The 23,658-nt window shown below is 43.5% G+C and overlaps 1 protein-coding gene across 1 annotated transcript; it reads right to left on the bottom strand.

Moving 5' to 3' along the window:
- Nucleotides 1–14,580: 14,580 nt before the first annotated feature.
- LOC126092807 (cuticle protein 7-like) lies at nucleotides 14,581–22,696 on the bottom strand. The gene is made up of 3 exons (XM_049908535.1): nucleotides 22,654–22,696; nucleotides 20,596–20,880; nucleotides 14,581–14,884 (listed from the first exon to the last, which is right to left on the bottom strand). The coding sequence occupies exons 1-3, from the start codon at nucleotides 22,694–22,696 to the stop codon at nucleotides 14,688–14,690; spliced, it is 525 nt and encodes a 174-aa protein (XP_049764492.1). The 3' UTR covers nucleotides 14,581–14,687.
- Nucleotides 22,697–23,658: the final 962 nt, after the last annotated feature.

Raw genomic sequence — 23,658 nt, forward strand, 5'->3', positions numbered from 1 at the left:
GACGACGTTCTTGAGAAGTTCGTCATTGATGACACCCTGCCCGAACGATTCAACTCTACTAAGGACATCGTAGTGCTGCAGCGCCATGGAACGTGATCTGGTCGCTTCAGACTGTAGTGCGATAGCAGTTTTTGCTCTAGTATACATTGGCGGCCGAAAACTTCCGACATAGGAAGACACCCTCATTCTGCCAAAGGCCTTGTCAAAGCGGGCGGAGGAGCGGACAGAGGTTCAGGGACTCTCTTGTCCTAGGGGTGAGAAACTGCCCCTAAAGGTGGAAGAATCAGCAAAGATCAACAGCATGAGGATGCGAAAGGCAATGGAAACCACTGCAGTAAAGTCACGTAACGTGGCTCCATAGGAAATGTGGCCTGTAACTGAAGAAGTGTCATGATGATCTCTCTTCTGGCAAAATATTCTGTTATATTCCCCCATTCGGATCTATGGGAGGGGACTACCACGGGGGAGGCTACCATGAGAAAACGATTGAATAATCTACGAAAGGATAGCGTTCTACGAGTCGGGGCGTGGAATTTCGGAAGCTTGAACGTGGTAGGGAAACTAGAAAATCTGAAAAGGAAAATGCAAAGGCTAAATCTAGGTATAGTAGGGGTCAGTGAAGTGAAGTGGAAAGAAGACAAAAGATTTCTGGTAAAATGAGTGTAGGGTAATATGAATAGCAGCAGAAAATGGTACAACGAGAGTAGGATTCGTTATGAATAGGAAGGTAGGGTAGAGAGTATGTTACTGTGAACAGTTCAGTGACAGGTTTGTTCTTATCAGAATCGACACCAAGCCAACACCGACAACGATAGCTCAGGTTTACAAGCTGACGCCGCAAGCTGAAGATGAAGAGATAGAGAAAGTGAATGAGTATACTGAACAGGTAATACAGTATGTAAAGGGAGATGAAAATCTAATAGTCATGTGGGACTGGAATGTGATTGTAGGGGAAGGAGTAGAAGAAAAGAGTGCAGGAGAATACGAGCTTGGGACAAGTAATGAGAGAGGAGAAAGACTATTTGAGTTCTGTAACAAGTTCCAGCTAAAAATAGCGGATATTCAGCTCAAGAATTACAAGAGGAGGAGGTATACTTGGAAAAGGCCGGCTGAAACGGGAAGATTCCAGTTAGACTACATCATGGTCAGGCAGATACTTAAATTTCCTGGCAGATTAAAACTGTGTGCCCGACCGAGACTCGAACTCGGGACCATTGCCTTTCGCGGGCAAGTGCTCTACCATCTGAGCTACCGAAGCATGACTCACGCCCGGTCCTCACAGCTTTACTTCTGCCAGAAGTACTTCTGGCAGAAGTAAAGCTGTGAGGACCGGGCGTGAGTCGTGCTTCGGTAGCTTTCTGGCAGAAGTAAAGCTGTGAGGACCGGGCGTGAGTCGTGCTTCGGTAGCTTTCTGCCAGAAGTAAAGCTGTGAGGACCGGGCGTGAGTCGTGCTTCGGTAGCTCAGATGGTAGAGCACTTGCCCGCGAAAGGCAAAGGTCCCGAGTTCGAGTCTCGGTGGGGGGCACAGTTTTAATCTGCCAGGAAGTTTCATATTAGCGCACACTCCGCTGCAGAGTGAAAATCTCATTCTTGAGGCAGATACTTGATTGTAAGGCGTACCCAGGAACAGATATAGACTCAGATCACAATATAATGGTGATGAAGAGTAGGCTGAAGTTTAAGACATTAGTCAGGAACAATCAATACGCAAAGAAGTGGGATACAGAAGTACTGAGGTATGACGAGACACGCTTAAAGTTCTCTAAGGCTTTAGACACAGCAATAAGGAATATTTCAGTATGCAGTACAGTTGAAGAGGAATGGACATCTCTAAAAAGGGCCATCACAGAAGTTGGGAAGGAAAACATGGGTACAAAGAAGTTAACTGCGAAGAAACCATGGGTACCGGAAGAAATACTTCAGATGATCGATGAAACGAGGAAGTACAAAATGTTCCGGGAAACACAGGAATGGAGAAATACAAGTCGCTGAGGAATGAAATAAATAGGAAGTGCAGGGAAGCTAAGACGAAATGGCTGCAGGAAAAATGTGAAAACATCGAAAAAGAATTTATTGTCGGAAGGACACACTTACCTTTCAGGGAAGTCAAAACAACCTTCGGTGTCATAAAAAGCAAGTATGATAACATTAAGAGTGCAACGGGAATTCCACCACTGTTAAATGCACTGGAGAGAGCGGATACGTGGGAAAAGTTCATTGAAAGCCTCTATGAGGGGGAAGATTTGTCTGATGTGATAGATGAAGAAACAAGAGCTAATTTAGAAGAGAGAGAGAGGATCCAGTAGTAGAATTAGAATTTAAAAGATCTTTGGAGGACTTAAGATCAAATACGGCAGAAGGGATAGATAAAATTCCATCAGAATTTCTAAAACCATTGGGGGAAGTGGCAACAAAACGAATATTGACGTTGGTGTGTAGAATGTATGAGTATAGCGAGATAACATCTGACTTTCGGAAAAGCATCATTCACACAATTCCGAAGACGACAAGAGCTGACAAATGCGAGAATTTTCCCACAATCAGCTTAACATCTCATGCATCCAAGTTGCTTAAAAGAATAATATACAGAAGAATTGAAAAGAAAATTGAGGATGCACTAGACGACGATCAGTTTGGCTTTAGGAAACGTAAAGGCACGAGAGAGGCAGTTCTGACGTTGCGGTTAATAATGAAAGAAAGACTAAAGAAAAATTAAGACACGTTCATACGATTTGTCGACGTGGAAAAAGCATTCGACACTGTAAAATGGTGCAAGATGTTAGAAATTCTGAAAAAGTAGGGTAAGCTATAGGGAGAGACGGATCATGTACAATATATACAACAGCCAAGAGGGAATAATAAGAGTGGACTACCAAGAACGAAGTGGTCCTGTTAAAAAGGGTTAAAGACAAGGATGTAGCCTTTCGATGCTTCTGTTCAATCTGTACATCGAGGAAACAATGATGGAAATAAAAGAAAGGTTCAGGAGTGGAATTAAAATTCAAGGTGAAAGGATATCAATGGTACGGTTTGCTGATGACATGATATCCTCAGTGAAAGTGTAGAAGAATGAACAGTCTAATGAATGCAGAGTATAGACTGAGAGTAAATTGAAGAAACACGAAGGTAATGAGAAGTATTAAAAAAGGCAATGGCGAGAAACTTAACATCAGGATTGATGGTCACGAAGTAGATCAAGTTAAGGAATTCTGCTACGTACGCAGTAAAATAACCAATGACGGACGGAGCAAGGAGGACATCAAAAGCAGACTAGCAATGGCTAAAAGGACATTCGTGGCTTAGAGAAGACTACTAATATCAAATATCAGTCTTAATTTGGGGAATAAATTTCTGTGAATGTACGTCTGGAGTACAGCATTGTATGGTAGTGAAACATGGAGTATGGGAAAACCGGAACAGAAGAGAAACGAAGCATCTGAGATGTGGTGCTACAGACGAATGTTGAAAATTAGGTGGATTGATAAGGTAAGGAATTAGGAGGTTATGCGCAGAATCGGAGAGGAAAGGAACATGTGGAAGACACTTATGAGGAGAAGGGACACTAGGATAGGACATCTGTTAAGACTTGAAGGAATGACTTCCATGGTAATAAAGGGAGCTGTAGAGGGCAAAAACTGTTGAGGTATACAGATATCGGAATACATCCAGCAAATAATTGAGGACGTAGGTTGCAAGTGCTACTTTGAGATGAAGAGGTTGGCACAAGAGAGGAATTCTTGGCGGGCCGCATCAAACCAGTCAGAACACTGATGACTAAAAAAAAAAAAAAACAGGGTGGGCAGCTAGGAACCGTTCAAAATTATTCGACAAAATTTGAATGTGATCCTAAGTACGAAAGGCTGCTTATTCGTTTTCAGCCCTCGTGTTTCGCGCCCCCGCGTGGTGTGATCGTGATATAACAAATTACTACGCTAACATTTACAAAAGTCGCATTCTTCCACTTGACCGGATGTAACCTTCTTTGTCATAGAAATGTGTTTGTGTTGTGTTCATTAAGAAAAAACTCGCGGCCGGAAACGAGCAATGTGCAACAGTACGGCTTTATTAACAATTTTTGACACTACTGACACATCGCGGACGATTCAACGCTTCTCTGAGAACATCGTGGTGTTGCTACCCCATTGAACGTTATCTGACAGCTTTACAGTGTAGCGCGGCCGCAATTTTTGCTCTGATACACAAGGTGGAACCACTGTGGAAAGTTCAAAACCATTCGACGAAATCTGAATGCGATCCGAAGCAGCAAATGGTGCTTATGCTTTTTCAGTTTTCTTGTTTCGCGCCCGTCTGAGGCGTGATCACAGGGGAGTGCGACATTGACAAAAGCGGAATAAAACGGCAAAGGGTTCCTCTAAGACCCCTGAGTTCGGCGACACCCTCATGCCACCTGCGTTCCTTTGTTCAGCACGGAGACTGTCATCTCTTAGCTCTCCAGGTGACAGGAGGCAGCCACACTGCTGCTCTAACGCCTGTTAGCAAGTGAGGAAATTTAGAAAACCAGCATTTGAGGCTGACTGCAGAACAATTTTACTGCCGCCAACTTACATTTCACAGAAAGACCACAAAGATAAGATAAGAGAGATTAGGGCTCGTACAGAGGCATTTAGGCAGTCATTTTTCCCTCGTTCTGTTTCGGAGTGGAACAGGGAGAGAAGATGCTAGTTGTGGTACGAGGTACCCTCCGCCACGCACCGTATGGTCGATTGCGGAGTATGTATGTAGATGTAGTGTGCAATACGGCAGGGATGTCAAAAAGGTTGGCTGCCTGTAAGTGAATAGAGATCGAAATGACAGTAATGTCTGCACAGGTACATTTTTATGGTGCTCAACAAAGGTGCGTGGGTGACAAAGAGGCAGCTACCTAACTGGAGGTCTTAGAGGGATCCTCTGCCATTTTATTCAATGTCACATGTTGCACACGCCGCCCCCCCCCCCTCCCCAATGTCCATTTAACCGACCCCTCTCTGGTGATCAGGCCACAGAAGGGTGCGAAACGGAAGGGCTGAAAATGCGTAAACTCTCTTTGTTGCTTCGGATCACGTTGAAAGTTCCAGCACCGTTTCCCACATCATTAACCTCCTCTCAGACGTACTATACAAGCTATACCATAACGCAGATGCATACCGGCAAGCTTTCTTGGATACAATGAGGACATTCGCTTCCCCGTAACGTGGCCTGCAGCCTTGCGAGATGAATAGCGTTTTACAAAAGCGAGGCACGGCTCCTCCTCGGCCTTAACGATCGCCGTCGCAGATTTACGATCGCAGAGCAGCGCGGGCTGTAAAACGTGACGAACTTTACGCTGGCGTCGCGTCGCTTTTGCGGCAGTCACAGCTGCACCGGACGATCCTCGTTCTGCCATCCTGCCGCCATTCCTCTGCGAAACGACGGGAAGAGAGCCTATAGAGCTCCTATATCACTGCCTGACGCCAAATGGTCCCGCTATAAAAAAACTTCGCCTCCATTCTGTAGTGGCTGTGCAAATATTGCTTCCAGTCCGGCCACGTTTCTCTTTGCCTGATTAAGAAATACGCCTAGATCCTTTGTGACCTTTGTTGCGAATTCAGAGCTCTATGGCGACCTTAGGAAACTCTGAGGCATAAATTTGGGAAGGTCTTGCGGTTGTTTTCCATTGTGGGATCTGTGAAGCGGAAACTCCGTGGTGTAAATTATCTTTGCTCTCTTTGACTGTGTGACCTGATTATCACTTCCAGACTTTAGAAGTTTTTTAATGTTTACTGTCCATTTACACACTCCGCAGTCATTTATACAACATAAACCCGAGCTCCAACGAGAAAATTTTGGAGGCTGTTCAGAAGTATTTTAGTTTAAGTGATCCGTTGCCTTACGTCCCGTTACAGAGTAATAATGTATTTACTCGTATAATTTATCCGGTTTGTTACACGAGTTATATTTGTTTCCGCAAAAATAGTTTCACAGCAGAAAAAGAGCGTGTAACATCCAGTCTCCAGAAGCAACGGAAAAATCCTCACTGTCAGTACTGCAATTTGCTAGACGTCGCTTTAGGAACAGCTCGGCATTGCATCATTCCAACGCACTTGCACTACATTTAGTGAATATGGTGCAGCAGTGTATTAGACAGATTGAGGAAGTTCTGAATGCAAGCTCGAGGGCGTCGAGAAATGTGCGTGTTATTGTCGTCAACAATACGTACCGTGATTCAACGGAACAACTATGTTTACAGCAAAGACATACAGTTAGAGTTGCGCTCTACCAAGACAACAGTTCGGTAGGTTTGGTAAAGTATATAACGACGTAGTAAATGGCAAGATTATTTCTAGTATTGGCAGCATTTTCGAACAAGACCTGAATTGCACATTAACAGTTTCAGTTTTGCTATAAATACTGTTTATTTTACTTAAGAAACAGGTGGATAACTATGTAGAACAAAAATGGTCCAACGGTTACGTGGCCCTTTATATATCGTCAGTTTCTAATGGTTCACTGCTTCCGAATTGAAGGGGAATCTAGTAGGGCATCGATCGTATATGTAAAGAAAGCGATCGTTTTGAGGTAATGCCCGATGGTATGCAAGACACGTATTAAATATACGACCGTAACTGACGAAAGGCTCTAGGTAAACTACTGTAGTTTACGTATGACAGTCTATTGCAGCCTACAGTAATTTTACAATTACGCACGCAGTACATACCGTCGACATTTACACACGTGTGCAGACATTTTCAGTTCAGAACAGATACAAAGAGAAGCAGAGTGACAAATAAAATGAAATGCCATTTCTCTGTAACGAGCACCAAAGACCACATTTTGCCAAAACATACAGGATGTATCAGTGAACTGCCTTCGAAATTTCGTCGGAGCGGTTCGAGTTCACCTTACATACAGGTTGTAACAAAAATATGGTTTGTATATGGTGTTTCCATGAAGGAAACAAGCATAGCACCCCTCGTGTGTAACGTGCAACAAGAGCGTCTTTATCGAGTAGGAGCTACAGCAAAATCGAACGGAGATCATTATGCTGCCATCAACGTACGAGTGTCGTTCATTAAACAATGCAGAAAAAATTTCTCAGAACATATTTATTTACACGGTTATAATTTGATGACAACAATAACATTTGTTATGTGTGCCATTTTACACACAAACGTTTATGGATGTTCAACACGGTTTCCTTTTCCGCAACAACATTTTCACTGTAGCGGGTTCCTCGTAAGATGTATCTCGCGCAGACACCACTTGGATGGTTCACTACGGAACTGCAATCCTTCGGAATTGTTCTAAACTTCACACACGTGCAGAAGAAGCATCGGCTTTCAAGCACCAAGAAGAACTTTACATACAGGCTGTAAAAGAAAGAAAAAAGACACAGCCCGTAAAGAGATATATTGACAATTTTTTTTCCTTCTTTCAATACGCAAACGGAATTGATATGGGTCCTATGTACCCTGCGTCACGCATTGCCTTAAGGAGTGCGGGTGTTGAACAAAAATTTGGGAACAGCGAAAACACAGCACATTACTGTGCCTAATATGGTGTTCGAAAACCTCTGGGATTCAAAACAACTTCCGTATTTTGAAATGGATAAACACAGGTCCTATGTGCTTTCGAGGGAATATCATTCTTCCTGCCAAATAATAACAGGTTTAAGTAACGGTAATGGATATATTAACCGATCACAAATAATTCTGTCCGTAGTAGACAAGTAGATTATGCTGGAGAGGGGAGATGTGGTAACTTGTCCTCATGCTTATAAAAGCAGTCCTGGACGGTGCTACCTACGTGAAGAGGGGCCCTGCCGTCCTGGAATACAGCAACATCGTTATGGCACAAATACTGTACCGTAGGGTGGATCCGATCAGTCAAAATTGCCACATAATCCGTGAAAATAATGCGCTATTGCAGAGTAACCATGGGATCATGGAATAGCTCGATACGGGTGCCCAGAACATCGCCGAATTCTCGCCTTGTTCCACTCCTGGAACGAGAACTGGACCTGAGGTTGGAAACAGTATGAAACAAATCCGACCAAATTAGATTCGTCCATTGCTCCATGGTTGAGATTTTATGGCTTCTGTATACATTTTCCTGTTACGGGCATTTCGTCACTGATGATTAGTTTTGTAATTCATCTCTCTCTGCAATTCCATGCTTACGGAGCTCACATCATGTGCTTTCAATGCTGACAGGGTTCGCGAGTGTGATATTCAGTTCTGCAGTGGCTTTTTCAGGTGTCGCATTTTTCGTCACGATTCTCTTCAGTGACCATCCTTCACGATCATTCAGTATACCCTTCTTCCGCGTTCAGACGTAGCGGAAGATGTTTTCCAGATTTCCTTGCTGCGATATAAACCTTCGATACTGTACCACTAGAAACACTAAACATTTCTGCTACCTTGGTTACGGAAGCACCTCTCACACTACCACCAACAATTTGTTCACGTTCGAATTGAGTTAACTCTGACATAACGCACTCTACAGTACACAGAACACTTGCAACGTACTGACGACGTTGCACTCAAGCCATTCCTTGTCAAATACAAAAATGCGACCTTCAGGCTTGGCTATCAACTGCAGTCATGCTGAAGCATGCATTTCTCGCGGTGTTTCCACATTTTTGTTCAATTCCTGTGTTTGTCTAAACGCAAGGCATCGAAGTTGCAAGGCATAACGCCTAGCGCTGGGCCACCCGCTTGATAGGTTATGTGAGTCGTAGTGCTGACCCATTTTGAGTCAAGGCGCTTAGCGTTTCTGCGGTGTTGTTACGACAAGTGCGGACGCAATAGACGCCATCTGACTTCCTGAATACTGTCAGGCCCACTGCGACAGAACAGCCTGCGTCTACAACTTCTCTAAGTCTGTTGATGTTTGGTTTGTGGGTCGCTCAATTGCGCCCGTACACAGTCTAAATCTTTACACAGCCCAGTCTAGCTACTTTCACGAACAACGATGAACTGATGAGGACACCACAAACACCCAGTGCCCGGGCGGAGAAAATCCCAAACCAGGCTAGGAATCGTACCCGGGACCCCAACATCCAGAGGTAGCAAGGCTAGCCATTAGACCACGAGCTGCGGATTCCTCTAAATCTGTCGATATATTTTGTTATACTGTGTAACCGATATGAAAATGTAGATTCTTTCCATCGCTCACCCCACGTATATTTTTGAGGAGTGCAAGCAAAAATTCGTTTAATTGATTACATTCATGTCCAAGAAAGCTGTACATGAACAGCCCACGTACCGGGTCGTAAAAATTTGCGCCTTGACGAAATCGCTTACATCAGTTGGTTTCGCCATATCGTCACTAGAATGATTTTCTATTTGGCTCTGCACCAGTTAAACAGGGTGTAACGGGTATAAATGAGGATAGTTTTGTTTGTCGAACGTATCAGTGTGCTGGTTGTTTTTTCTCTGCACTGGGCAGTCCTGTCACAAACATGCCACAAATTTCACTACCAGATGTTTTCTGCATGGTCGTAACAGCACCAGCAAGTGGTGCCTGTCAGTATAAACTAACCGTTTTGCGTCCACTCGTTCACGCTTCAACACCTGAGCTGCTTCTCAGGGGAAAATAGTCGTTCATAGTTTTCTCTTGTCATATATACTTGGAGGTAGTAACCAACCTAAAAATATACGACTTTTAATAGGTATAATTACTAGCCTGCAAATGACGTAAATACTGATGTAATTCTGTTCAATTCACCGTCCTCTGTCACCAATAGAAATATCTGTGTATGTACCTATTACACCCTATACACTTTCCTCACTACATTTTCCTCACTGTGCTATGTCCCCACAACACACTGTACTATGTGTTTGGTAGTGATCATAATGTTTCAGTTCATATTTCCCAGGTTCTATTAAGCAATAGTTTTCGGTTGTGGGCTTTCAGAGAAACTGAAAGCGCTTTTATTACTGTTTTCACTCTTGAGTCTGCGCCTTAGTGTATCACTACGTAAGATGGGACTGAGATAGGAGTGTTATTAATGAAGAAGATATGAAAGGAGCAGAAGAGCACCATTTCATTTTATGTTGTCTGTTGGTGAAATTCAAATTCATAAATGCACCTAGGTAAAAAAATCTACACGGTAGACATTTCATTTTAACGAAATAAATGGAACCACTTGTTAGCTGCAAGTGGTGCATTGAAAAACGTTACAAACAATGTGATGAGATCAGTACGAAATTGGGGGAGTTAATAAGCGAAGCAAAACACTTTAGTAATCACTGGTTCTAAAATGTATAACTTAAGAGTTATAAGCACTTGTTCGGTAGAAGAGATCTCTATCACAGTTGCGAAGATGAACAAGTGCTCATATCTTCTAATGCATACTGTTTACGTTTTTTTCTTGTTTTGATCCAAACCAAGATATGGATATGGATATCTTCAGACACCTACTTTGTCAATGGAATATTTCAGAAATTTGTTTGAAGGAATTAGTTTGATACATATGAAGGGATACAGTAGTGTAGCTAGATTGGAATACCTGCGTATCATTGTGAGGTTAGATACGTATAACAGTAACATGCGAAGGAGACAGAAAGGAAAGAATGAGGAAGAAATAACTGAGTGTAAGAGTAAGAATGTGTGGTTTCATTTCAACCTCCAGTAAAAATGCTATGCTACATGTACTCACACCTATTATATATCTAGATTGTATTGCGAACGGTGACTTATTTATGAAGTGATTCATTGGCTTCGTTGTTGTGAGATTAAGGTGATTTAGATAGGTTTGTAGCTCATCTGTTCTACTTGAAAGTCGAAGAAGTGATGAATAAACTGAAAGAAAATTTCGAAAGAGGAGTAAAGAGCATTAGATACCAGTGCTAAGGTTCGCAGGTGATATAGCCCTTCTGGTCAAATGTAAGGAAAAGTTAAGATCTGTTGAATGGAGCGGGTAGAACAGCACAGAATGTGGCTTAAATACAAACAAATCAATTATAAGATGTTGAAGATTAATATAAATGAGAATAAGGACTTCCTTATAGTCAAGACCGGGAATCACACAGTAACAGAAAAGATGATGATCCTCGTACTTAGAAAATAAGATTACTTAGTAAATGTAGCAAAATAAAACTTGTTTAAAGAAAATAAATATGAGAAGAATCATACTTGGAAGTAAGATAACCACAGCAGCAATCAACTCAAATTCTTCTTCTTTTTAAACATTACTATCCGACCTGCGGCAGTCTTCACCACCTTCCACACCGATAAATAATTTTTTGCGCAAAGGACTCGCATCGGAAGGAAGAAGGTTAAAATATACGTATAACCATTATGATTTGTTTTTTCCACTTAAAGGACGGCCCATTTCCTTCCCCATACCTCCTAAACCCAAGCTTGAGTTCCGTCTCTGATGACCTTGATGTCGATGGGACGTTACTCTTCCTTCCTCCTTTTTTTTCAGAAGTAGTTTGGCTTCGGTGAAAAAAGCTGCACTGGTACAAGATATTGACTTGGAAATGCGGGACAAGTACTTGGAAGTAAACATATCGAGCCCAATATTGTACGGGAGCGGTACGTAAATCATTGGAAAACAAGGCAAGAGAGAACCGGAAACATTTGAAATTCCGTGCTGTCGAAGAATGTTAAAAATTGTGTAGACTGATTGAGTACAAAACGAAGAGCTACTAGACAGAATACGTATAAAAAGAGGCCTACGAAAAATATTTGCCAAAACAAGGGAGAGTCTAGGAATAATTAAATTGGCTGCTTAGAAGCAGAGAAACACAAGGTTATTCAAAACAGTTTATGGAGGATACTGAGTGTGTCAGGGATGAAGAGGTTACAGATTAACGTAAAATTTGTTTAGCAACATTCCACTTCTAATGTTTTTAGCTGCGCCCGTCAATAGTGCGGCACAGCCTTCGTCTCCAGAGAAGCTGCGAGGTAACAGCACGGAACTGGAGGGTAGAACAACTACCGCCACCTGTGACGCTATGTGACTCTCGACGTTGAGACAGGAAGTCGTGTGCGAAAGGTGAACCGCTACACAAGGCAATTACCCAGGAAGCCGCGCTGTTAGCGTACTCTAATGGCATCATGGGCGAGCGACAAGACGAACCTCACTACGTCTACGGTGTGGAATCCATGAAATAGACTTCGATGAGATGGGAGTGCTTGCAGTGACAATGTAGCAGAGTTAAAAAAATGATAGTATGGTATTTATTGGCTGGGATATCCCCTTCGGGGTTCGGGAGCCGTATTGCGTCTTTTTAGTTAACACCACTTTTGCGACTTGCATGTCAATGATGATGAAAGACACATAACACCTTGCAGAAATCGAACCCGGGCCCCTGTGAGTGGTAGACGGTAACGCTACCACTGCTCTGCGGAAGCGGAGGCAGCTGAGTGTTTCTTCGATATTGTAGGCAACCGCAAGGATCTTGTAGATCAAGCCGTACACATGTTTCTATCGCTATCGCTTGCGCCTTTGTCCCGCATTTTGTGCGGGGTGAGCATGGTTAAATCGGATTTGGCATGTTAATTTGAAGGAGTGGCCAGATGCCCTTGCTGCCGCTCCCCTGAACCCCCTGGGACAGAATCAGAGTACCCCGTCTGTCTGCGTCTAGTGTAATTCATGGAAAAGTAAGGATGTGTTTCAAACGTCTGTGAGTCGTGTAACTGAGGAGGGACGTGGGGAACATCCCGGTATTCACCTAGAGGAATGTGGAAAACCGCCTAAGAACCACATCCAGGCTGGCTGGAACACCGGCTCTCGTCGTTAATCCGGCAGCCGGATTTGATCCGGGGCCAGCGCGCCTACCTGAGTCCAGGAAGCAGCGCATTAGCGCTCTCGGCTAGCCATACACATGTTGCTTCTTGTTATTGACTGTGCTGGTTGCTACTTAGTCTCTGGTCAGGCTGGTGACAACTGTTACACTACTATTCTACTTTGTAGCATAACTTCGTGTTGTGCCTAATTTAATTGCGTAGCTATTGTGACTGTGAGCCACCTGTTCGCAATTCCAGTCCAAGCTAGCCTTCCCTCTAGCAAGGTAAGTTGCACGGGGTAGCCTACTCGCTTGGCGGAATTAGACTGCTAGCAATTCGAGCGCCCTACAACGGAGACCCGCTAGCATAATGGGACGTATTCTGCACGTCAGTAATCACGTGGAGCAAGTAATGCACAGTATCACATCTCTGGGCAGACCAAGATACAAGCAGCGGTCGGTGCCCTTACGGACAATTCCAGTTCCATCGTGCTCAGCGGCTCCGTCACAGCTCACTGGCAGAGGAGCATCGATCCGTTCGTTGCAGGAATCGCCACACTCGCGGATGGCGATTCCGACGTGATATCAACACGCCAGCGACAATACGTAGCAATGGATGAGAATAAGTCGGGAAGGAGATTTTGTCGATTTTGACTTAATCCCTGATAGAGACCTGGTACAGGCTAGGACAATCTGTGCAACGATCACATGGATGTTGGGTATCTGTGTTAGTGAATAAATCAGTGTTTTGGCATCATTTGTAATAATTAGGTCTACAACTTAGCTTCCACTGTTTTTTCTCGATGTTCGAGACTTTATTGTGAAAAACGCGTCAAAACTTTACGATTCAAAGTATTTGTTGCCGCTGGCCACTACTTTGTTCCATCTTTCCGGCATAACACCAGTCCCGCGGCGTAAGAACTGGGCTTCTTATGTGGAGATGCGTAAATTCATCCAATTTTACAGTTTCTAGTAAGACTGGAAGTGTTGGTAATAAAAGCCGTATGCAATTGGTCTAACGAGGTGGTAGTCAGAGGGACCAAAATCTGGAGAATACGACGTGTCGGGTAGGACTTCCCATTTCAACTTTTCTAAGTATCTTTTGACGGTTTTACGACTTGAGGTCGAGCATTATCGTGCTGTAAAATCACCTTTACATTTCAATGGCTGTATTTCTTCGTTTATCTTTCATTACTCAGCTCAAACTCAACACACGCTTTAGGTAACTATCCCCTGTTATTGTCTATCGATTTCAACAGCTTCGACAGTCTTCTCTCTTCCACCACCATCCAGTCTTCGACGTCAGAATCATAGTTCTTGAAAAGTTAAAACCATTTTCTGCACGTTCTTTCAGTAATAGTTGTCTCACCGTAGGTCTCACCCAGCCGCAGATTTCTTCATGTCAAACCGGAAAATAAAAACGTACCGGAAATGAACGCAAATGAGCACGTAAGTTGACATATTCAGTCGAGAATAACTTTATGACGCAATCATAAATCGACTAATATTCTGATGCCACTATGTTTATAAATGGCTACGCATCTGTATGGCACCTACCACCTACCACCTGCACCACCACTTGCCGCTGTTGGCGTCTACTGCAAAACGGCGGCAGCAAAGTTGAAGACCTAATACATCACTAATTGTAATATTTACGTGTAACTGCGTCTGGTACCCTTTGGAATAGCGCTCCTGTTCGCACAGACACGTCAAGGGTAGTTTGTTGTCAACGTAGGGAAGTCACATTATCCACATCGAATGGCGCTGAACTGAAGTTACCACAGTAGCTTTTGTGTGATATTTTAATTAGGCCGGAAGCAAATTGGTTACTGTTTAGTTTTACTACAAGAAACTGATACATACATTAAGTGGAACTTGTCGTTTTTATTTGAGTTTTTAAATAGTTTGCACAATAGGTTACAAGTGATTGGCTACTACGAAGTATTTACACACAAGACGGGACGGTGGTCCTCAGTACTGGTAGCTGGCGTGTGACGTGGTGACGGCGGTGTGCGAGCTCTTGAGCGGCGCGCCGTGCAGAGCGGCTGGGGGCGCCAACGCTATCTTAGCGGGGGCGGCGATCACTGCGGGAGTCTTGACGATGACAGCGGCTGGGGGTGGCAGAGGCGCCAAGCGCGGAAGGGCGGCGGGCAGCGGTACCAGGCGGCCTGTAACACCACAATAAGCACGGCGGTTGTAAGACAAAGGCGCTGAGCAAGGACGTTTTCACCTCCTCACAACACAGACGACCTCTCTACCATTTTAGGTTATACAAGTGCATGTGTCGATCATAAATTAAGTTTCAGACTTCCAGCCATCATCAATGACGATTACGCACCTATGTGTTGCTGCTGTAACTTTTAATTACGATGCTGGCTGCAAATTCAAAACTGGTTATCAGTTTTAATAAAGTAGCATGCAACCGAGGCATAAATCTAAGAGGGGCGTTCAAGAGAAACAGTACGAAACAGAACCATGGCTATAAGTCAAGTCTTTGTTCAAAAGTAATCCCTAGAGGCTTCAGCATAACTATCTCAACGTTTTCAAAAGTCAAAGGACTTCCTGTTCCCAGAATTCCCATGGCTGCGACGGGAGCCGGTCCTCCACTGTATCCTTCAGTTTGTCGTCGTCCGAGTTGAAGCGTTTCCCTTTCAGATGTTATTTTAGCGGTCCAGACACATGATAGGTGCCGGGCGATATGACCAGGCTGTAAGGCGGACGCTCAAGCTGCCCCTGCTTGTACTTGGCCATTACACTTTGATGACCTTGGAGGCGTGTTGAAGCGCGTTATCGTGAAGCTGAATCACCCCTCCGTGAGCAGCCCAGACCGTTTGATGTTGATGGTCGTGAGTAGAATACGGAGTATTTCACAGTACAGGTAACTGTTAATGGTTCTTCCGTGCTATAGCAATTCAATCAGTATCGGATCTCTGACGTCGAAAAAGGCCTTGACTGCTGAAGGCATAGCTTTGATTTTTCCAGATGTAGGTGACAACACTACAGGCGCTTGCCTAGATGTCTCACTACTTTATCCCAAAGAAGAATATACAAAAATCAACTGGATTGGCTGTTACGATGTTCATATCTTTTCATTTAAATATCCCTTGTACATGTAATCTAATACGAAGTAACCACCGCCACTCACAGCAAACACGACGAATCTAATACAAGGCCGCTGAATAGTGCCACTACAAACCCGAGCAGGGGTGGCGAAACACTACCAGTGAAGATTCAATTTCTTCCTGTACCTCTACTACAATATCTAGTGCACTACACTTTCTTAATTTTAAGAATTGTAGTAAGATGATCAACCTAAGCGTAAGCTGTTGACCTTCTACATGTCCTACGTGTTTTAAGTTATCTTAATTTTGTTTTCGCTGTACTTAATCTGAAAACGTAGTCATTAAATGACGTATATTCTTTTCCTTAAGCTTTATTATTTGCTGATGTGTCATATCAACTTCGCTTTTTCAAACGGAATTTTGATAAAATGGCAATTGGTTTCGTGCTCAAAACAGATAAGTCGTAAGTTCCAAACATTGTATTTACTCCGAAACTAGTAATTATGCTCTGAAACGCCATTGAATTGATCTCACTTAGAACCACGAATCTAGCGCCATAAATCTCTAGGAATCTATCTTAAAAAGGGAAGTTGATGTCGACAGGTGAGCCTTGTGTACGTTAGTAGCCTATTGATACCTGCTGCTATTAGACTTCTCTGTAATCTGTACCATTGCGATAGGTTCACCAGCATCCCGCCAGAGTCAGGACGGCCATTTCGTCATGCGGATTTAACAGCACGCATGCTCTACGCTAAGGATTCATTTGTTGCTGTTCCGCGTGGTAACTAGGATTGTTCTCCGTGAACGGAGGTTTGGTTGGTCTTGTTATGGATGAAGATGCTACGACACTGAAAAATTACTCCTTCTCACTTCTTTTGTCGTCACGAGTTTGCGTCTTCACTGTCGGCTTCTCATTTTTCTTTCTTCAGTGTGTGGACACATAGTTACCAGTATTTACTATACAGTCAAGGACCGGCATATGAAGAAACGATGAGCTCCTTTTGTCACATATGATTCTGGTACTGTCTGTGATTTTCTAAAATTCGTACTGCTTTAGTGAACCCTTGCTGAATATATTTAATTTAGATTCTCGCATATAACAATGCCTAGTTTTTATTCATGTTTGTTATATTTGTCTTAGACCTCAATGCAGATCAGATTTCCTAGTTACAAGAAACTGTTATTACTAAGCCCAATTGCAAAACGCAGTGCCCTGCATACTGAATCTCTTTTACTGTTTCGTGATATCATTCCTGGGTGTAAAAATAATTAATCACTTTTAAATTGTGTGTTTCCTTTTTAAAGGCGTGTGTATTAGAGCTGCAATGATAGTTTAATGTTTTTGAATTGGTTGCTCTGTTTTAAACACTCATACGATAAATTTTTTCTAGTCGAAGATTATTGAGTCAAAATATAAAAATGCATGTCGTTCACAGGTAAGGTATGAAAGAGATAAATCAAATCTTTCGGCATCCGTTCTGTAATCCAAATCTATTGCTACTTTTTGCCTGAGTGGTTTTAGAGTTTATCCTGTATATGTTTGAGTAGTCTGAGCTGACAGAAGGGATTGAGCGATGTCTGGGCTAAGCTCAAGGTGGTAGCGATACTTCAGGGCCTCACTGTTAATCAACGGCATTTGTTTTCTGCTGATTAAACTGTAACACTGTTAATTCTTTCAGTGTTTAAGTATGGGTTGGACATTTTATTAACTCATCTACTGCCGCGCGGAGTGGTCGCGCGGTATGAGGCGCCATGTCAAGGATTGCGCTGCCCCTCCAGCCGGGGGTGTGTTGTTCTTAGCGTAAATTAATGTAAGATAGTTTAAGTAGTGTGTAAGTCTAGGGACCGATGACCTCAGATTTTTGATCCCTTAGGAATTCACACACACACAACTCACCTATTGAATAATGAAAATCTGTTTGGAAATTCGTATTTTAATACTTATTCTTCTCTGTTTATGGGCTTTGAAACTCAAACATGCAACATTTCAAAAGTTTTCGTAAATGTTTAAAATAACAACTTGAAGTGTCATTATTAATAAATGTTTTGGAGGTGGGTAAAACAGTTAATTATTACCTTTTTCAAGAATTCAACTGTTGATTTTTTGTCAGTATTGTTGAAATCCCGCTGGAGGCAATAAAAATACAGGGCTATTACAAATGATTGAAGCGATTTCATAAGTTCACTGTAGCTGCATTCATTGACATATGGTCACGACACACTACAGATACGTAGAAAAACTCATAAAGTTTTGTTCGGCTGAAGCCGCACTTCAGGTTTCTGCCGCCAGAGCGCTCGAGAGTGCAGTGAGACAAAATGGCGACAGGAGCCGAGAAAGCGTATGTCGTGCTTGAAATGCACTCACATCAGTCAGTCATAACAGTGCAACGACACTTCAGGACGAAGTTCAACAAAGATCCACCAACTGCTAACTCCATTCGGCGATGGTATGCGCAGTTTAAAGCTTCTGGATGCCTCTGTAAGGGGAAATCAACGGGTCGGCCTGCAGTGAGCGAAGAAACGGTTGAACCCGTGCGGGCAAGTTTCACGCGTAGCCTGCAGAAGTCGACGAATAAAGCAAGCAGGGAGCTAAACGTACTACAGCTGACGGTTTTGAAAATCTTACGGAAAAGGCTAAAGCAGAAGCCTTACCGTTTACAATTGCTACAAGTCCTGACACCCGATGACAAAGTCAAACGCTTTGAATTTTCGGCACGGTTGCAACAGCTCACGGAAGAGGATGCGTTCAGTGCGAAACTTGTTTTCAGTGATGAAGCGACATTTTTTCTTAATGGTGAAGTGAACAGACACAATGTGCGAATCTGGGCGGTAGAGAATCCTCACGCATTCGTGCAGCAAATTCGCAATTCACCAAAAGTTAACGTGTTTTGTGCAATCTCACGGTTTAAAGTATACGGCCCCTTTTTCTTCTGCAAAAAAAAACGTTACAGGACACGTATATCTAGACATGCCGGAAAATTGGCTCATGCCACAACTGGAGACCGACAGCGCCGACTTCATCTTTCAACAGGATGGTGCTCCACCGCACTTCCATCATGATGTTCGGAATTTCTTAAACAGAAGATTGGAAAACCGATGGATCGGTCGTCGTGGAGATCACGATCAGCAATTCATGTCATTGCCTCCACGCTCTCCCGACTTAACCCCATTCGATTTCTTTCTGTGGGGTTATGTGATATATTCAGTGTTTAAACCTCCTCTACCAAGAAACGTGCCAGAACTGCGAGCTCGCATCAACGATGCTTTCGAACTCATTGATGGGGACATGCTGCGCCGAGTGTGGGAGGAACTTGATTATCGGCTTGATGTCTGCCGAATCACTAAAGGGGCACATATCGAACATTTGTGAGTGCCTGAAAAAACTGTTTGAGTTTTTGTATGTGTGTGCAAAGCATTGTCAAAATATCTCAAATAATATAGTTATTGTAGAGCTGTGAAATCGCTCCAATCATTTGTAATACCCCTGTAGCTACGAAAACAGACTACTGATCGTTTATTGAAGAGTTTCACACAGACCATCTCAGTAGAAGCGGAATTATAAAGTCTTAAAGCCGGCCGGTGTGGCCAAGCGGTTCTAGGCGCTTCAGTCTGGAACCGCGCGACCGCTACGGTTGCAGGTTCGAATCCTGCCTCGGGCATGGACGTGTGTGATGTCCTTAGATTAGTTAGGTTTAACTAGTTCTAATTTCTAGGGGACTGATGACCATTTGATGAACCATTTTTGATAAAGACTTAAACGTGTGTGGCTCTGAGCACTATGGGACTTCACATCGGTGGTTATCAGTCCCCTAGAACTTAGAACTACTTAAACCTAACTAACGTAAGGACATCATACACATCCATGCCCGAGGCAGGATTCGAACCTGCGACAGGAACGTAAACGAGTGTGTAAATATTTGTGCTGAAGATATACAGGGTGGTCAGAAACAGTCTGAAAAGCTTGTAAGGGTGTTGCAGGGTAGGTTGAGCAGAGAAATAATTGTTAATAAAAAATCGGATACCTTACACCGTTTCAGACTTAATTAACATTGAAATTAGCTACTCGGGCCGTTGCGAGAGCGGATTGAAGCAGCCCGCCGGATACAGATATAGATACAGATTTCGATGATGATGGCGCACGACACTGCTCAGACTTTCGCTACGGTTCGATTCTTACTAGCGTCACACCTCCAGCTTTTATATCATTCTCTCGCTCGGTTTCGGGAAACCAAACGAAGAACGCGTTTGGCGAAGTCTCTGGAGGGCCGTCTGAATTTGGGCGCAAAGCGGCCTGGTTGGCTAAGTCCAATGAAAATTAATTCGGAAACGACGCAACATTACGAATTTCTTTCTTAACAGTTATTTCTCAGTACAGCCTGTTCTGCAACGCCCTTACAAGGTTTTCAGGCGGTTTCTGAACACGCTGTTCATCTACACTGGACAGTAATGGTCCTCCAGCAGTCTGTTGGTGTACATCGGAAGTTAATTTTACAACCTTTTCTAGAAACTCTTTAACCCAATCAAACAGCTGGTATCATATTATGTAAGTCTGCAGGCTTTCGTGACCACTGTTACTGCAGTTAAAATCTTCTAGGCTGTTATACACATCGTGCGCTCAATCTACAGTGGACACAACAAGATCCTGAAGACGATTCCAGCAGAGAGGTCGAAACGTCGATCGTTTAGAAAAAAATATGAAGCGCTCTAACAACCCAGAAGATTTCAATATCAGTGGTTTGATATTCTTGAAGATGTTATTTAGTTCATTAGGCGACTTTACATCCCAGCAACTACGGCGACGCCTGAGCGGTACTGACCGGGCAGGGGCGCGGGTGCGGCGACCCTGGCGGCTGCGGGAGGCGGTGGCGCGCCGCCGGAGCGGGAGACGACGGCGTTGAAGCCGGCGCCGGGCGCGGCCGAGTACTGCACGGTGCGGACGGCGCCGTCCGGCTCGACGACGCTGTAGCTGCCCTGCACGGCGTCGCCGCTGCGGCTCTCCTGCTGCTGCTTGGCGTCGCCCGTCAGCGCGTCGCTCACGCTGTAGCTGAAGCTGTACTGCGGGTTCGGGTCGTAGTCCGCGTCAGCCCTCGCCGGCAGCGCTCCTGTCGGTAACGGCGGTTATTATTTGACACTAGTTACTGCGCGTGCCGTTGATCAACTACCGCTGTTGTTGCTGCCGCAGTGCCTGTTGACCAGTCCCCAAAAAGTAGGCCACAAAATAATTATTACGTAAGTATGTTGTCTGTCCTTTTGGACATGAATATCCCAAAGAATAGACAGCGCACCTTTATAATATCTGCGCCTGACACCGTATGAATATTTCAGCGCAGATCCACAATACTGTCTGCCCTCTCGTGGGAATATAGTAGGAATGCGAGCGAAGAGGAATTATGGAAAGAGACACTACACCGTAGTGTGCGGCATAAAGAGATCTGTATCAGAAGTGAGACATCCTTGGACAGACCGAACGGTTAAGGCGACCGCTCACATAAAGTAAGAAATCCGAGTTCGAACGCCTGTCCGGCACAAACCTTCATCTTTCGCCCTCGTGTTGTTTCAATGCCTCCGAGCAGCAAAAGCTGGAAATTTCTGTCATGAAGTACAGATAAGTGATAATTATTACAAGGAAAGAAGGAAGATGAGGCCGTGACGTATCTTCCTATAATTGGACACTTTATACACCGTCTGACAAAAGAAGTGATACAAGCAAAAATGGAAGAGGAAACTGCGTGGGTTCAGAGGGTATGTGATGTTATTTCACTGAGTATATAATAGAGCCCAGTTTACAGATAGTTTGGAGGTATGGGCCCACTCATCAGTATTTACCGTGGCTGTCGTCTGGATGCATGATCTGATTCGCCCAGGGAAGGTTGTCGTAAAGCCGTTGTACCCTTTCCTGAGGCGAAACCATAGTTACAGCAGCTGAGCAAATAAACCTTTTGAAACAGAAGGCGAGAAAGCCTGCATTACAAATGTGTTTCGGAAAATCAGAATCCGTAACGAACATTAAAAATGCTCCAAAATTGCTATGCAGAAGATATGTTACCACAATTCGACTGAATGACTACGATTGATTAGGGGAAATAATTCAGCCAAACGGTCTAGATAAAGAAGAAAACAAAAATAGAGCCCATAAAATGGTAATGGCTTATCAATTAACGAAGGATATTTTTGTAATGAAAATCACTCTAAGTAAAAACAAATATAAAATACTACGCAACTTACATAAAATTAGAGTGTCCAAAAAATCATTTTATGGTCACTTTGTTCGAAGAAACCGGAAAATATTGACTAAAATAAACTAGTATTCAACCATTTCGACAAAAGCGCCAAAACACAAATGAACTGGTCCAGACAAATGAAACGGGACGCAGCTCTACAGAAGAAATTCTAGACAAGTCAACTTTTCTAAACAAGGTAATGAGATTTAGGGATTTACCCATAAAGTTCAGTAACTACATCAGCCTATAGACAGATGAGAGACCAAAAGAACCAGTGATGGAAGACAAAATCATACGAAGTTACTTCGCGTACTCAATAGATGACCGAAATCGAAGAAAAAAGAAAGAAGAAGAAAAAAATGTGTGTGAAATTTTATGGGACTTAACTGCTAAGCTCATCAGTCCCTGAGCTTACACGCTACTTAACGTAAATTATCCTAAGGACAAACACACACACCCATGCCCGAGGGAGGACTCGAACCTCCTCCGCGACCAGCCGCACAGTCCCTGACTGCCACGCCTTAGACCTCTCGGCTAATCCCTCGCAAGAAGAAGAGTAATACAAAAGTAAACTTTACTTAATTCCAATGTTGTGTTAGACTTGGGATAGTTAAGGTTTCCTTCAGAGTTGCACATAATATTTTCATTACTGACTAGTTTCGAACATTCTCAAGAATTCTGGACTCATTACAAGCATTTTTAATGTTTCATTGTACATTTTAGGGGACCTATTCATTTATTAATGTCCAATCAGTAGCAAAACGGAAGCCACAGTCAAAATCCAATGAAGCTTTGCACACATGTGTTGGACAGTGTCTCTGGTATGATCGTCGATCGCATTACTTCATTCTTTTCAGTTCTGAGCGCGCACTGAGCACGGTCAATGCCTAGAAAACAGTGTCTCCCGCCAAGTATGAGGACTGATGACATATTTCGACTGACTTCAAGCAGTCCACATAATGTGTTTGTCATGCATTTCCTGCTTCATGACGAATCTCGACCGCACGCTGCGGGGGAAATGAAGACGCCCCTGCGGCGTTTCCGGTGAGAAGTGTTTGGTCACCCACCACACAGCACGGACTTGGCTCCCTTTGATTTTCATCTCTGCCCTCATAAACGGCTAACTATCAAGACGCCGGTACAAACATCGAGCAGCATAGAGAATTGGTCGAAAGCACAGGCGGCTGTCTTCTGTGAAGAGGATAATGGAAAGTTCAACCACGGTACGGCACTGTGACTGTGCATTAGAGTAGCTCGAAGATGTAGCTCTCTGTTGGAAATAAAACATTTCGATTTTCACGGTGGTTTCCATTTCATGACACATTTGCGTTGACATCAGATTAACATAAGAATTGTTAGTTGACTGTATAACGATTATTTTGATAGACTAAAAATTTGGGCCGGCCGGTGTGGCCAAGCGGTTAAAGGCGCTTCAGTCCTGCCTCGGGAATGGATGTGTGTGATGTCCTTAGGTTAGTTAGGTTTAAGTAATTTAAGTTCTAGGGGACTGATAATCTCAGATGTTAAGTCCCATAGTGCTCAGAGCCATTTGAACCATTTGAACTAAAAATTCGATAGGCATCTTTAGTTGTTTATACTCGTACATAAAATTTTTGTCTGTAATCAACCAAAGATGCGTATCATACTTCGATTGTACCA

The sequence above is a fragment of the Schistocerca cancellata genome, chromosome 7 (genome assembly GCF_023864275.1).
Source record: "Schistocerca cancellata isolate TAMUIC-IGC-003103 chromosome 7, iqSchCanc2.1, whole genome shotgun sequence".
NCBI lineage: Eukaryota > Metazoa > Arthropoda > Insecta > Orthoptera > Acrididae > Schistocerca > Schistocerca cancellata.

Coding starts and splice junctions, on each gene's coding strand:
- LOC126092807 (XM_049908535.1), bottom strand. CDS start 22,696: ATGCTTGTAATGAGTCCAGAATTCTTGAGAATGTTCGAAACTA. Junction 20,881..22,653: donor CTTGAGAATGTTCGAAACTA/GTCAGTAATGAA, acceptor CGTTACCGACAG/GAGCGCTGCCGGCGAGGGCT. Junction 14,885..20,595: donor CGCACCCGCGCCCCTGCCCG/GTCAGTACCGCT, acceptor GTGGTGTTACAG/GCCGCCTGGTACCGCTGCCC.